The sequence below is a fragment of the Panthera tigris genome, chromosome B3 (genome assembly GCF_018350195.1).
Source record: "Panthera tigris isolate Pti1 chromosome B3, P.tigris_Pti1_mat1.1, whole genome shotgun sequence".
In the NCBI taxonomy this organism is placed as follows: domain Eukaryota; kingdom Metazoa; phylum Chordata; class Mammalia; order Carnivora; family Felidae; genus Panthera; species Panthera tigris.
In genome coordinates this window covers 131,300,015-131,316,515 of record NC_056665.1, presented here as the reverse complement: position 1 = coordinate 131,316,515, position 16,501 = coordinate 131,300,015, and the positions used below count along the sequence as shown (strand labels likewise).

General features: G+C 40.1%; 1 protein-coding gene across 6 annotated transcripts in view; it reads left to right on the top strand.

Annotated features, from left to right (window-relative positions):
- Nucleotides 1-16,501, top strand: part of PTPN21 (protein tyrosine phosphatase non-receptor type 21) — an 82,352-nt gene that overhangs the window by 31,100 nt on the left and 34,751 nt on the right. For all 6 annotated transcript variants that reach the window (XR_006219041.1, XR_006219040.1, XM_042990301.1 and 3 more), the window contains exons 3-6: nt 1,397-1,566; nt 11,370-11,467; nt 13,289-13,356; nt 14,169-14,239. Coding sequence is in view for 4 of the 6 variants with exons in the window: in XM_042990301.1 (XP_042846235.1) it covers nt 1,397-1,566; nt 11,370-11,467; nt 13,289-13,356; nt 14,169-14,239 (407 nt within the window). In the remaining 2 variants the exon portion in view is untranslated. The remainder of the gene's footprint in view (nt 1-1,396; nt 1,567-11,369; nt 11,468-13,288; nt 13,357-14,168; nt 14,240-16,501) is intronic.

Sequence of the window (16,501 nt, the reverse complement as noted above, 5' to 3'; positions counted from 1 at the left end):
TATTGCAAGTTAAAGAAATAGGCTGGTGGTATTATTTCTCGTTTTATTGTTGCTTTAAAGCTGTATTTGCCAATACAGTGCCACTGGATGCTGGCAGCTGTTTAAGTCAGTTGAAATTAAATAACATTAAAAATTTAGTTTCTTGGTGCACTAACCACATTCCAGGTGCCCCACAGCTCACATGCAGCTAGTGGCTGCTATATTGGAGATAGAACATTTACATCATCATAGAAAGTTCTGTTCTACATGTTGCTCTAGAGCCTAGAACAAAGCAGGGAATTTTTCCAGTTGCCTTGATCTGTAAACTGATTTTAAGGTAAACGTTAGTAGTGGCCCAAGGCTGTCATTTCAACGCCTACATGGATTAATAACCTCTCAGGTTGGCCAAGCCCATAGCTGGTATTGATTTCCCTGAACAGTTTCATTGCACAAGCAAGTGAGATTTGAATGCTAATATCTGGGCATTTTTTTAAACCTTCAAGCAATATACTTAAGTTGTCTTATTGGTTTAGGTATAGCTTTATGTGCACGCGCACTTGTGTGTGTGCGTGTGTGTGAGTGAGTGAAAGAGAGAGAGAGAGACAATTTACCTCCAGAGCATTACAATTGCTTTAAATTTGTATCTAATAAACTTTCGGGGGCAAATAAAAGTTGCAATTGCATCTATATTTCTAGAATTTACAATATTTATATAAATAATTTATTTATAGAAGCCAAATTCCAGAGTGGTGAAAAGTTGGACTAACACTATGTAGTCAGAATTCTTCTAGATATAACCCATTATACTTGTAAAATATTATGATAAATTTAGTATTTTGATAATTTTAAACCTAAACATTTTTTTCAGCACATGAATTTTTTTTTGTTAAAAACTCTGTAAAATTGTGTAGCACCTGCTACATTCTGATGTCTAGGCCATGAATGCATTTTTCTGTGCATAGTTCAAGAAATAGTCTGCGAGGGTAGTTGACTTTTCACCTTTATTTCCTGCATGTGTCTCTATATATACCTATAAGAGGTGTTCTTTTCTTCAGTTTTGCTATGGTGTCCCTTTTTGAGAAGGGAAGCCATAGGAGTCTGTTCTCACTTGGTCCCAGGTCATGGATGAGAGCAATTAGGAGAACAGAGGGAGCCTGGGTGGCTCAGTTCAGTGTCTGACTTTAGCTCAGATCATGATCTTGCGGTTCACGGGTTCGAGCCCGATGTTAGTGGTGCTGACAGCTCAGAGCCTGGAGCTGCTTCAGATTCTGTGTCTCCCTCTCTGCCTCTCCCCGGCTTGTGCTCTGTCTGTCTCTCTCTCTCAAAAATAAATAAAAAATATTAAAAATAATTTAAAAAAAAGATAGAAATTCTCTTGTACGTTTCTGCCTCCTTCAATGACTTTCCCTCTTTCCAGATCACTTACTTCAGTCTCTGGTACCACAACAAGCAAAATCAGCGCCGTTGGGTAGATTTGGAAAAGCCTCTCAAGAAGCAGCTGGATAAATATGCACTGGAACCTACCGTCTATTTTGGAGTGGTGTTTTACGTGCCTTCCGTTTCACAGCTGCAGCAGGAGATTACCAGGTGAGCACTAATATGCTCTTTGTTTTTAGGAAATAATCTAATGAGATTAAAAAAGTGACACCAAGGTTAAAGTCAGGAGATAAGACTAAACATTGCCCTCCTGCCCACATATTTAGCCACATTATTGCAGGGAGGTTCTGGTATGCAGTGTGTCAGAGTATTTTATTGTGTGTTGCATGAATTATGGTTTCACTAGGCACAAAGGAGTGATTAAAGGGGAAGATGATGTTTTTATCCTGGCTGTGAACTCTTCTTGTTGTGATGTTTCCTTCAAAGTTTTTGTTGATTTGTTTCTGATCTTTGCTAACACTGAAATGAGAGAGGAAATTTTAAAAAGTTGCAGAATCTGTCTTCATCCCTCAGGGAAATGTGCAGATGTGCAGAGGGGTTCTTACAGTTCTTTGACTTCAGTAGCTATAGTCTGTAGATAGTTGGGAGGGGGAGCATGTCCAGGGTAGAAGAGGCCAGTAAGTTCACTTAGAAGGGACAGAGGCAGAGACGAAAGGTCATATTAAGGAGTGGGATGGAGGAACTGCATTTTTTTTCCTTGAATAAAAAACAAGGAATAAAATTTGGATTCATGAGTCTGCCTTTCAGAGTTCTCCAAAATCCGCTACTACCTTATCTTTTGAACCCCATTTTACATTACTTTTCAGCCGAGCTGGACTACTTCCAGTGCCCGGAACATGCCGCATGCCTTTTCATCTTTGGGTCCTAGATCTTCCTTATTTATGTAGTGGAATCCTATTTGTCTTCTGAATTTCAGTTCAAAAGGCACCTCCTCCATGAAGTTTCTGTGACCCTTGGCCTGGAATGAGCTTTTGGCTTTTCCAGACTGTCCTACAATTTGCTCGTACTTGTGTTAAGATGGCAGTTGTTACAGCCTTTCGTTATAGTTCTTTGTGTACATATCTTATCTTTTTCTTGGATTTTAAACCTGTAAGTTTTCTTTAGCTTTACCTTTCGCACAGTATCTAACACGGTACCCTGTACATAAGAACCTGGTACTGCCCTGTGTTTGTGTAATGTTCTCTCTGAGTACTGAGTTTGCCAGTTAATTTATCGGAAGAAGATATGAAACCTAAGAAGCAAGAATCAGGTACTAGGGATAATAAACATGCACTGACTGTAAAAGTGACCTGCGATAGGAATGTTGACGAGAGAAGTAGAAGCCAGGAGGAAAAACAGCAACTGATCAATGACTCACTTATTGAAACATTTAGTGAAAATGTAATATGGTATGATGTCAGAGCTCTGTGGGAGACGAGTATACAAGTGACTAGGCTTTAATCCTGCCCTGGAGGAGTGACTGGAGTCTGGAAGCAACAGCCCGTGTAAATAAACAATTACAGTATATTATGATGATAAATGCTTTCATTAAAACAGAAGATTCCTAGGGGTGGGGCACCAAGGAACTGGAGCAGGCAAGTAAAGAAGTTGACTTTTCACTTGACTTTAGAAGGAATTTTCCAGTTAGAGGGAATAGCTGGTGCAGAGTAGGGGAGAGAATGAAAGTCTCTGGTGCTTTCAGGAAATTTCAGATATGACCTAGAGAGGGGAGAGGAGATTTGAAAAATAGGAATGTCCTAGTCATAAGGTCATGGTACAATGGGGAAAGACATTTTCGAATTTTTACAGAATGGAATGATGACATTAGTATTTTACCAACATCACCTGTCACGGAAGGTAGCTTAGAGGTGGCAAGACTATATAGTTAGGAGACCAGTTAGGAATGTATACGCCACGATCCAGACATTAGAATGTGGACCTGAACAAAGGCATTAGCTGTAGGAAGGACTAAGGCCTGGTAGATTGAGTCAGTAGGAGTGCACATTCATTATGTATAGGAGAGCCTGGTAGAGAAGTTGTACCAGTAAGGATTAAGTTTGGCAGCATGTGACCAAAAACCCTAAATATCTTTCACTTGTTAAATAAGTCCACAGGTCAGCCATGCAGAGCTTCTGCTGCTCCACAAAGTCTTCAGGGACCCATGCTCTTTCTCTCTTTCTGTCATGCCATCCTTGCTGTGTTCTTTCCATTCACTGGGAGATATCCTTGTCAAATAATTCTAGAGAAGTTCTAGCTATCACATTCGTATTCTGGCAGCAAAAGGGTAAAACTGGTTCTACCCTTAGCTGATTCATGTTGTTTTTTAAAAATTTTATTTATTTATTTTGAGAGAGAGACAGAATGTGAGTGGGGAAGGGGCAGAGAGGTGGAGAAAGAGAGAGAGAGAGAGAGAGAGAGAGAGAGAGAGAGAGAGAGTCCCAAGCAGGCCACATGCTGTCAGCACAGAGCCCAATGTGGGCCTCAAACTCCTGAACCATGCAATCATGACCCTAGCAGAAATCAAGAGTCGGATGGATGCTTAACCGCCTGAGCCATCCAGGTGCCCTGATTCATGTGCCTTTAAGAGGCCTTTCTCAGTTCCTCAGTCACACTACACTAGCCACATTTTAAGTACTCAGTAGCCACATGTGGCTAAAGGCTACCATATTGGACAGCACAGATATACATCATCTTTATCACTGCAGAAATTTCTGTTAGACAACACTGCTCTAAATCTAACAGTTCACAGGAGAAATTGGAGAATAGATGAACATGTTAAATGACCCTACAAGAGTGCAATCAGATTAACCCAGAATGTAGGGAATTCTACTTGACACATCATACCATTTTGAATACAGATAACATGAAAATAAAGAGAAGGAGTTTTTCTTTTTAAAATTAAGAGAGATTTAGAAATGCAATCCAATTAGGGCACCTGGGTGGCTCAGTTGGTTGAGCGTCTGACTCTGATTTCGGCTCAGGTCATGATCCCAGGGTCCTGGGATTGAGCCCTTGCATCAGGCTCTGCACTGAGTGTGGAGCCTGCTTGAGATTCTCTCTCTTTGTCCATCTCCCTGCTTGTGCTCTCTCTGTATCTCTAAAATAAAAATTAAAAAAAAAAAATGTCAATTCAGTGTAATCTGTGAACCTGTTTAGATCCGTAGGGGCACCTGGGTGGCTGAGTGGGTTAAGTGTCTGACTAGGCTCACATCATGGTCTGGTGATTCATGGGTTTGAGCTCTGCGTTGGGCTCTGTGCTGACAGCTTAGAGCCTGGAGTCTGCTTCAGATTCTGTGTTTTCCTCTCTGCCCCTCCCCAACTCGTGCCCTGTCTGTTTCTCTCTCAAAAATACATAAACAAAAAAATTAAAAATAAAAAAAATAAAAATAAAAAAACTGTAAAAATACATTTTTGAGGGGCACCTGGCTAGCTCAGTTGGTAGAGCATGCAACTCTTGATCTCAGGATTGTAAGTTCAAGCCCCATGTTGGATGTAGAGATTACTTAAGTAAAATCTTCAAAAATATGTTTTTGAAGCAATCACAAAAATTGTATGTGGACTGGATATTGGGTAGCTTTAAGGCACTATTGCTCATTTTGTTGGTTATGTTAAAAATGTGGTGTTTTTTTTTTTTTAAAGCTTATCTTTTAGGAATATGTACTAAAGTACCTGTAGGTGCTATGATATATCTGGGATTTGATTTAAAGCACTTGGGTGGGGAAGGGGAGAATGTAGAGGAAACAGTATGGATAAAGTGATGATTGAGGCTGCATGATAAGGATGTGTGGGTTTACTGGGACTTGTTTTCTGTATATGTGTTTCAGAATTTCCATAATAAAACTTAAAAATGCCATTACCTACACGTTAGCCTTCTAATACTAGCCTAAGAAAAACAAATGAAGGAAATAAATAAACCTAAAATAAATGTGGGTGGGGAGGGCACCTGGTGGCCTGGTTGGTTGAGTACCTCACTCTTGATTTCGGCTCAGGTCATGATCTCACAGGTCGTGAGTTTGAGCCCTGCATCGGGCTCAAGGCAGATGGTGCGGAGTCTGCCTGGAATTCTTTCCCTCTCTCTGCCCCTGCTCCGCTTGTGCATGCGCATGTGCTCTTTCTCTCAGATAAACTTTAAGATAAACTCTCAAAATAAACTTTAAAAAAAAGGTGAAGGAAAAGACTGCCTCTTTATATACTGAAATATCTGTTGGGCAAAATGGGGCAACCTAATTTATTATAATTGTTTCATGTAATATTTCTTGTATAAAAGTATTTTATATTAGAAAGTTGATAAGTGCATAAGATTGAGATGAAACGTCTATTTTAATTAGTATTTTGGCTTTGGGCAAATTTATAGAACACTTGTTTAGAATTAAGATGTGCACTTTCTTTAATTCAGAACTGTTTGTAAGGAATAAAAGTTTGCATGTTACATTTTATTACTGTGTTTTTTTTAATTATTCTTTTTGCAGTAAATACTGAAAGAAGAGATTTGTAAATCATCCTTAGCCTCACCAGCATATTATAATTTTAACAAAAAGTGTTAATAGAAGTGGTAATAACCTTTGAAGTAAAATTTCTTGGTCCTTTCCTTTTAAGTAAATACTTAAATATATACATACATGCATACATAGACACACATATATATGGGTATATACATATATATGCATATGTACACATATGCACACACTGCTTGCTTCCATTAAAGGATTCTAAGGACAATACGATGAAAGATAATAGTAAAAGCAACCACTTACCTTTCTTACTATATGTCAGGCACTGTCCCAAGTACTTTATACTTAATCATTCACTTCCTCTGCACAACAAATCTTACAGAGTAGGTATTATTATCCATTTTGTAGATGAGGAAACTAAGGCACAGAAAGGCTAAATAAATATCTTGCCCAAGGTCATGCTGCCAGTATGTGGTGGAACTGAGATTTAAACTCAATCAGGCTGACTTCTCAGTCCTTGCTCTCAACCATAGTATTCATATGGACTCTAATATTAAAAAAAAACCAAAAAACAAAAAACTAAAGAAGTAGGATAAAAATACTAGGAAAATTCTTCACTGGAGATTTGTGACAGTCAAAAACACGCACTTTGGGGTCATTCTGACCGAGATTCAAACTCCGACTCAGCCTACCTTTGCGGTATTATTTAATCTCTGCATATTATTTAATCTCTGAGCTTCAGCTGTGCCTGAGTACAAGGTGGCTGTTATTAAACAGGTAGAGCAAGTGGTTAGGAAGGGAAGGAGAGGGGAAGCAGTGACTGGCTGTGCCTGGAGTTTAGCTCTGAGCTCCATGGCAGTCAAGGCAAAAGAAGGAATTATCTGAGTTCCATCATCCATCATCTGATAAAACAAAACAGAACAAAACAAAACATATCAGTTTGCAAACATGACAGATTTTCTTGGTATATCATTCAAAAGGAAATTTTCAGGTGGGATTTTGTGTAGAAGACATTGAACCAGCAACGAACAATTTAGAGCGACTGTGGAGGAATCGACTCTTAAAATAGAAAAGTGTGACACAAGGCAAAAAAATGTGTGCCTTTCTGTGGAAGACTAAGCTAATTTGGTGCAGGTGTGTTGCTTTCCAGCGATTTGGTTTTAAGGAAAGCACCTGGAGTATTTAGAGTGGCGTATGTGGCTGGCATGTTCAATAGATAGACTTCTCTAAATACAATCTTCTTTAAATAGGCTTCGGAATGGAGCTGCCTAGTAGAAGGTTTGCAGTTTTCTTCTTTGACAAGATCCCAGAGCTACCAGCGGTCTGTTTGTCCGTTGAAGGAAATCTGTGGGTTCTGCTACTTACCACTAGCAGGTGGACGGGATAAGGTGGATCTAAATTCTTATCCGAATGGATGGTGTTTTTTGTAACAAAGAATGGAGACCTCACAGCTAGCTAAAATAAAAGTGGATGATGTTAGGAAACATATGAAGTGATTAAAGGGGTGGGCTCTGAGGGGAATTCAAACGTGACCAGGTTGCCTTCACAGATGCCAAACCCGGAAGAGATTCTGGATTCAAGATGGCTCTATAGACTATACTGGCAGGGAGTTGGTGTATCTTCATTCAACATTGTATTCCCAGCATCTAGAACAATGCTTGGCGCATAGTAGGCCCTCGTAATTACCAGTGAAATGAATAAATCAAAGGAAAGCAGCATAAATCTTCACTGTAGAGCTTTATCAAAATGGAGTAGTGGTTATAGATGAAATAACTGTTAATTGGCTTCATATGCTCAACCTTGTGAATGGGCGATAGTACTCTTACTGGTGATAATTTATTTTATTTTACTTATTTAAAGTCTACTTATTTTGAGGGAGAGAGAGTGGGAGAGGCAGAGGAGGGGCAAAGAGAGAGGGAGAGAGAGAATCCCAATCAGGTTCTGACTCAGGGCTCTGTCCCAAGAATCATGAGATCATGATCTGAGGCTGAAATCAGGAGTCAGATGCTTAACCAACTGAGGCACCCAGGTGCCCCTTTATTGGTGATAAGTTAAAGCCACAGGTTATGACTTGCCCTTGTTCATTCAAACTCCTACATTGGGGAGCTGGAATTTAACCTAGGTCTGCTTGACTAAAGCTTGTGCTGGTAACTAGTGCCCTGCATATTGAAAGTGTAAACAGAAGTAAACCCACATTACAAGAGTATTAAGAAAGCATCATAGCAGCTATTCAGCTATTCTTTTGGGGATTTCTTCAAAATATTTTAATATAAGCCTGGTCTGAAATACCAGGAAGCATTTTCTTTTGGCTTTACTTTCTAGGGTAGGGAACTTCCATCAGAATAAGTAACTTCTACCAAAGTCTTATCTTACCAGGTTACTAGTCAGGGTTCTTATTTTTTAATTTTTATTTATATTATTATTATTTTTAATTTACAACCAAGTTAACGTATAGATAATAATGATTTCAGGAATAGACTTTTGTGATTCATCACTTACATAGAGCACCCATTGCTCATCCCAACAAGTGTCCTCCTTAATGCCCCTTGCCCATTTAGCCCATCCCCCCACCCAAAACCCCTCCAGCAACCCTCAGTTTGTTCTCTGTATTTAAGAGTCTCTTATGGTTTGTCCTCTTCCCTTATTTTATATTATTTTTGTTTCCCTTCCTTTATGTTCATCTGTTTTGTATCTTAAATTCCACATGAGTGAAGTCACATGATATTTGTCATTCTCTGACTGACTTATTTCGCTTAGCATAAACACTCTAGTTCCATCCATGTTGTTGCAAATGGCAAGATTTCATTACTTTTTTTTTTTTTTAACGTTTATTTATTTTTGGGACAGAGAGAGACAGAGCATGAACAGGGGAGGGGCAGAGAGAGAGGGAGACACACAGAATCGGAAGCAGGCTCCAGGCTCTGAGCCATCAGCCCAGAGCCCGACGCGGGGCTCGAACTCACGGACTGTGAGATCGTGACCTGAGCTGAAGTCAGCTGCTTAACCGACTGAGCCACCCAGGCGCCCCTCGTTACTTTTTTTAATTATTTTTTTTAACGTTTATTAATTTTTGAGAGAGACAGAGACAGAGACAGAGAGTGAGTAAAGGAGGAAACGGAGTGGGGGAGACAGAAGCTGAAGTAGGGTCCAGGCTCTGAGCTGTCAGCACAGAGCCCAACGTGGGGCTCGAACTCACAGACCGTGAGATCATGACCTGAGCTGAAGTCGAATGCTTAACTGACTGAGCCACCCAGGTGCCCCAAGATTCCATTATTTTTGATCACCGAATAATATTCCATTATGTGTGTGTGTATACACTGCACACACACACACGTATGTATACACACATATGTATACATACATACATGTATGCATGTGTATGTATACATATACATATACATAAATGTATGTGTACACACACACACACACACACACACGCACGCACACACACCCTGCTGCTTCTTTATCCATTCATCAGTTGATGGATATTTGGGCTCTTTCCATACTTTGGCTATTGTCAGTAGTGTTGCTATAAACGTTGGGGTGTGTGCGCTCCTTTGAAACAGCAGTCCTATATTCTTTGGATAAATATGTAGTAGTGCAATTGCTGGGTCGTAGGGTAGTTCTATTTTTAATTTTTTGAGGAACCTCCCTACTGTTCTCCAGAGTGGCAGCACCAGTTTGCATTCCCACCAGCAGTGCAAAAGGTTCCTCTTTCTCTGCATCCTCGCCAACATCTGTTGTTGCCCGAGTTGTTAATTTTAGCCATTCTGACAGGTGTGAGGTGGTATCTCATTGTGGTTTTGATTTGTATTTCCCTGATGATGAATGATTGTTGAGCATGTTTTCATGTGTCTCTTAGCCATCTTGATGTCTTCTTTGGAAAAGTGTTTATTCATGTCTTTTGCCCTCTCTTCACTGGATTATTTGTTTTTTGTTTGTTGAGTTTGATAAGTTCTTTATAGATTTTAGATACTAACCCTTTATCTGATATGTCATTTGTAAATATCTTCTCCCATTCCATCAGTTGCCTTTTTGTCTTGCTGATTATTTCTTTCTCTGTGCAGCTCTTTATCTTGATGAGGTCCCAATTGTTCATTTTTACTTTTGTTTCCCTTGCCTTTGAAGACATGTCAAGTAAGAAGTTGCTGTGGCCAAGGGGCACCTACCTGCATAGCTCAGTCAGCTAAGCGTCTGACTTTGGCATAGGTCATGATCTCCTAGTTTGTGGGTTTGAACCCTGCATCAGGCTCTCGGCTGTCAGCACAGAGACCGCTTCGGATCCTCTGTCCCCCTCTGTCTCTGCCCTTCCCCTTGGTTCTCTCTCTCTCTCTCTCTCTCTCTCTCTCAATAAATAATTTTTAAAAACTTAAAAAAAAAAAGTTTTTGCAGCCGAGGTCAAAGATGTTGTTGCCTGTCTTCTCCTCTAGGATTTTGATGGCTTCCTGCCTTACGTTTAGGTCTTTCATCCATTTTGAGTTTATTTTTGTGTATGGTGTAAGAGAGTGGTCCAGGTTCATTTTTCTGCATGTTGCTGTGCAGTTTTCCCAACACAATTTGCCGAGGAGACTGTCTTTTTCCATTGGATATTCTTTCCTGCTTTGTCAAAGATTAGTTGGCCATATGTTTGTGGGTCCATTTCTGGGTTCTCTATTCTGTTCCATTGATTTATGTGTCTGTTTTTGTGCCAGTACCATACTGTCTTGATGATGACAGCTTTGTAATACAGCTTGAAGTCTGGGATTGTGATGCCTCCAGCTTTGGTGTTATTTTTCAGGATTGCTTTGGCTATTTGGGGTCTTTCCTGGTTCCATACAAATTTTAGGATTGTTTGTTCTACCTCTGTGAAGAATGCTGGTGTTATTTTGATAGAGATTGCATTGGATATGTAGATTGCTTTGTGTAGTATTGACATTTTAACAATATTTGTTCTTCATATCCAGGAGCATGGAATCTTTTTCCATTTTTTTGTGTCTTTTTCAATTTCTTTCATAAGCTTTCTATAGTTTTCATTGTGTAGGTTTTTCACCTGTCTGGTTGGGTTTATTCCTAGGTATTTTATGGTTTTTGGTGTAATTGTAAATGGGATTGATTTCTTGATTTCTCTTTCTGACTAGTTAAGGTTTTTAAAGTTATGATTGGTCATGGATTCTCCGTTTCTCCAACTAAACAGAACAAAACTTAGGAACTGTTTTACAGGGCATTGGAAAGGCGACCAGTCATCTGAGTGGTTGTAGCTTTGAAATAACTACAGTTAAGGATAAGTGATTCAACAAATTGATTACATTGTGTGTGTGTGTGTGTGTGTGTGTGTGTGTGTGTGCGCGCGCGTGCATACAGGCACGTATATGTATCTGTAGGTGCAGATATGGTCAAGGACATTCTTGTCATTTTTTGAAACCATCTGGGGTTAAGGTTTTCTTTGACTAGTTTTTGCTCTTCTACCAAATTATTGTAAAATGTATTGTGTCTCAATTGGAGGTAATATTGATACTGACTTTTTTTAATTGACATTTTTTATAGGTACCAGTATTATCTGCAGCTGAAGAAAGATATCTTGGAAGGAAACATTCCTTGTACATTAGAACAAGCAATTCAGCTAGCCGGCTTAGCTGTTCAAGGTAAATAATGGCAATCGATGATGTAATGGATATATCAGATTGAAATGTATGTTGTAACAGGGACGCCTGACTGGCTCAGTCAGTGGAGCATGTGACTCTTGATCTAAGGGTTGTAATTTTGAGCCCCACATTAGGTGTGGAGATAACTTAAAAAAAAAATCTTTAAAAAAATGTGTGTTATAACAAAAACAACAAAGGATTCTTAAAATAACTGACTTCCTATGGTGGTGTTAGTGAAATTAGTTTTCTTGCAGGAAAAAATAAATTTGGATACCTTTCGTGAAATATGAGACTTCTGGAGGTGAAGCATGTTAGCCTATGTCAACAGAGCAACCAAAAACAGAGAAAACACACACATACACACAACATGTAACATGCTGTGTATTCCTCCAGTGCAAGGACTTGATCTGTAGCTAGCTAATATTTTAGGAAGAAAGATCAGGCAAACAGTGAGGTTGATGAAGTTATATTAACGCTTATACTTTTAGCAGACGTCATTTATTTGGTTTCTTAAGCAGTTGTCCTGGATTATAGAGCATTGTCAATCATAACAGATAAAGCTTTGCATTTCGTAAGTGTTTTTGGATTGTGTCATTCTGTTCTGTTTCCCATGTCTAATCAACATGTATTTACATGCATGTATATATTTTGGGAAGACTTCTGATGGGTCATTATTTCAAATGATAATTGGCATTAATTTTGGGAATTGAAACTTAACCAGAAGAATCTTTAATAAAGTTCCTTCAGATATTAGAAGGTATGGAGACATATATCATTTCTAGACAAACAAATGCCTGATACACATGGAGCCATATTCCTTTTCAAGGTACTTTGAATCTTCCTAAATATCATCTTTGGCTTTAAGAGTTAGTTTTTCATGGGTCGCCTGGGTGGCTCAGTTGGTTGTGTGTCCAGCTTCGGCTCAGGTCATGATCTCACAGGTCGTGAGTTCGAGCCCTGCGTCGGGCTCTGTGCTGACAGCTCAGAGCCTGGGGCCTGCTTCAGATTCTATGTCTCCCTCTCTCTCTCTCTTTCTGTCCCTTCCCTGCTTGTGCTCTGTCTCTCTCTGTCTCAAAATTAAATAAACATTAAAAAAAAAAGTTAGAAAGGTTTTCATAAGGTCTTTGCAGAACTATCATTTTTTTTTTTAACAATTAAAAATTCCTAAAGCAGACACATCTTGCTGTAACATGTTCAAGTGATCTAATTTCATTTCCTAGAGGTGATCACTGGTATAAACAGTTTGGTTTCTTTCTGGTATCTTCCAGTGTATAAGTAAGCACACGTGATTACAGGGTAGCTTTTGTTTGTTATTCATAAAAATGAGATCATGATACATTTAGTTTGTAACTTATTTTTTCCCTTTATTTGTAGGTATTTTTCCAAGTTTAAGACACATGAATCTACCTAATATATATATTATATTAAATAATAAATAATATATATATTTTTAATGTTTCATTTATTATTTTTGAGAGAGAGAGACAGAGCATGAGCAGGTGAGGGGCAGAGAGAGAGGGAGACACAGAATCTACAACAGGCTCCACGCTCTGAGCTGTCAGCACAGAGCTCAACGCGGGGCTCAAACTCACAAACTGTGAGCTCGTGACCTGAGCCAAAGTCAGACAGTTAACCAAGTGAGCCACCCCATTAATATTTTTAAAAAGACTTTTTAAAACATATACTGTATAGCAACTGTAAGGCACATTTGACTTCTAAGTCATAAGCATACCATCTATCTACTGCATATTGCATTTGGTTGTACATGTTTTTCTTTGCAAATTAAACATAACTAATGTGACTATTTGTCATTTTGCACAGCCGATTTCGGTGACTTTGATCAATATGAATCCCAGGACTTCCTTCAGAAATTTGCCTTGTTTCCTGTGGTAAGACTTCTTTCAACATTGGGCTTTTTATAAATAGTTTATTTCCACATCCTTTAATAATCCCCAAAACAAAGTCCATATGGTGGATTTACTGGGCTGGAATAGTGTTTAAAAAAATCAATTGCCTCATAAACAACTCAAGTGGAAGTGCTTTCCTTTGTAGTCTTACTGGTCGTTGTAAACCCACAGAAATGGAAGGGGTGCCGTCACTGGGCTGCAGCCAGAGAGATTTGTTTTGTGTTTGGGTGTGAGTCTAAGAGAGGGATTCACTTCCAACTTCTGAGGAACCCCACAGAGGTTTTGCTTTTAACCGAAGGCTCGAAACCTCTCAGTTATGTGGGAATGAATTTGGCTTCTCAGCAGCAGTGTAAAAAGTAGATGGCAAGAAGACACTGCTGTCTGCTTTTTAAAGTCACTACTGATGTGATTGACAGGAAAACCACATTGGAACAACTACGGGAGGTGTTATGATGCTCTTCTGAGTGTCTACACAGCCAGCCGGGGAACACACAAGATGTTGTCGTTGTGCCGGACTCAGAACTGGCTGATGGGTGATGTTGCCAACCTGAAATAACTCAGCTGAGACCTTCTCCGGGATGAACTGAGAAGGCGGGGCGGGTGTTTTGGCTCCTGAGCACAAGCTACTTCATTCCTTAGAAGGATCTTGATCACATACTTAAGCAAATCTCCCGCATGCTGATACTAGTCCGAATTTTGCCTGCTAGTGACAGGAGTCACTAACAGGAACGGTGATTCCTCTGAAGAAATTTCGGTGGCTTGTTTACATACTTACTGCAGTGTATTTTCTTCAGGGGTGGTTACAAGATGAAAAAGTATTGGAAGAAGCAACCCAAAAAGTGGCCTTACTGCATCAGAAATACAGGTAACACTAAGAGATAAGAAATGGAAATCGTGTGGAAGCAAAGCCAGGTTGACTATGATATACGTATTGACACAGTTAAAACTTGGAGCTTTCGTGCTGCTGCAGCCACTACTTCTGCTCTGGGGAGCCAGCGTTCCATTGCACTCAGTGTGCCAAGTGCTGTTCTAATCACTTCCCCGTGTTAATTCATTTACTGTCCATGGTTATCAGTGAGGAAGCTGAGAACATTGAAAGCAGCCAGTCACTGAAGGGTGCCACTTCTTTACTCCATATAGTAAAGGTTTCGGTGGTGACCTAGTCTCATGTGGGTTAATGCAAGATTAGGGAGACTTGTTTCCTATTGTGATGCAGCCCGTGTAGAGTTACCCCCCCAGTATACCTTTGGAAACTGTATCTCTGTCTTCTGGGCAATCTGTACCATGAGCTGTGTTTCTTGCCCTGGCCCATGCATGTGGGTAAATAATGGCCTCATTTGGTAGTGAACCTGTATGTGTTCTGTGTAAGAAAAATCCTCCCCCATGGGGCACTTGGGTGGCTCAGTCGGTTAAGTGTCTGACTTCGGCTCAGGTCATGATCTTGCAGTTCGTGAGTTCTGGCCCCACATCTGGCTCTGACAGCTCAGAGCCTGGGTTGTGCTCTGGATTCTGTGTCTCCCTTTCTCTCTGCCCCCACTCATGCTCTGTCTCTGTCTCAAAAATAAACATTAAAAAAATTAAAAAAAAAAAAGAAAAAGAAAAAGAAAAAAATCCTCCCCCGGAGAATGCTAGGTCTTACTCTCAACCGAATGCTACATAGTTCCAGGTATGTTAGATAACATTACGCTCTTATAACCACTCTTTAAGGTAAATGATATTCTGTTTTTACAGATTGAAAAAACCAAGCTCAAAAAGAGTAAATAACTTGCCCAAAGCTACATGTGGTAGAGACGGGATTTGAACCGAGGTGTATCTAATTATAACCTATTGTTCATCCCCTCCCATTAAAAATAACCTTTTGCCTTTAGTCTCTTCCCACTCAAATCCATAGAGTTGCTCACTAGAGACCAATCTTCTTTTTAAAAAAAAAAATTTTTTTTTTAATGTTTATTTACTTTTGAGAGGGAGAGAGAGAGAGACAGTGAGCAGGGGCAGGGGAGGGGCAGAGAGAGAGGGAGAGACACAGAACTCAATGGGCTCCAGGCTCTGTGGTGTCAGCACAGAGTCTAATGCCGGGCTTGAACTCATAAACTGAGATCATGACCTGAGCTGAAGTCAGACGCTTAACCAACTGAGCCACCCAGGCACCCCAAGATCAATCTTCTTAAAACACCACTTTCTTTTCATCTCTCCTTCTTGCTTTCCCAAGTACTCATGAGTCTTTTCTGGCTTTCCACTAGCCTGAGTTCATTAGCCTTGGGATTAAAGACTTGGTCACGTCCTGCCTTTCTGGCTTCACTTTTTGCTGTCCCAAATAAACCTTTTCTTTTCTGCCAGCATAATTCATCCCTCAGGCACTTATCACCCTATCTTTTGTTACTTTCATGTACTCATTTGTGCATCTTTTTTTTTTTAATTTTTTTTAATCTTTATTTATTTTTGAGAGAGAGAGACAGAGAGAGAGAGACAGAGTGCGAGCGGAGGAGGAGCAGAGAGAGGGAGACACAGAATCCCAAGTAGGCTGCACAGAGCCCGATGCGGGGCTCGAACTCCCAAATCGTGAGATCATGACCTGAGCCGAAGTCGGACGCTTAACCGACTGAGACACCCAGGCGCCCCTTGTTTGTGCATCTTTTTAAAAGATAGTTTAGTACTATTATTCTGTATGAGGCTGGATGCTGTGGCATGAAGATAAATAGAACAATTAGCTGCCATCAAAGGATGTATTCCCTGCTTTGGAGTCTTAAGGGGTGGGCATTGGAATAGTAATTATAAACTAACAATGTGATATGAGTGCAGTGGGGGAGGTGTGCATAGAATGTGGTGGGTCTGCATGGATGGAGCAGGGGCATCTGATTTAGACTCAGGGATATCACAGCAGGTGACAAAGGAGTGATACGTAGGCTGACTCTTGAAAGCTATTAGGGATTGATCAGGTGCACAGGTGAGTGACAGTTGTGCCAGGAAGACGGATCAGCATGTGCAGAGGCCAGCATGAGAGAACATCATGGCTTGGTTGCAGGGTGGGATGCCTTATGGATGCTGGAAGAACAGCAGATGAGGCTGGGGCGGGGGGACAAGCCTCCATGCAGTTGAGAACCTTCTTTACCCACACTGCCTTCCTGCC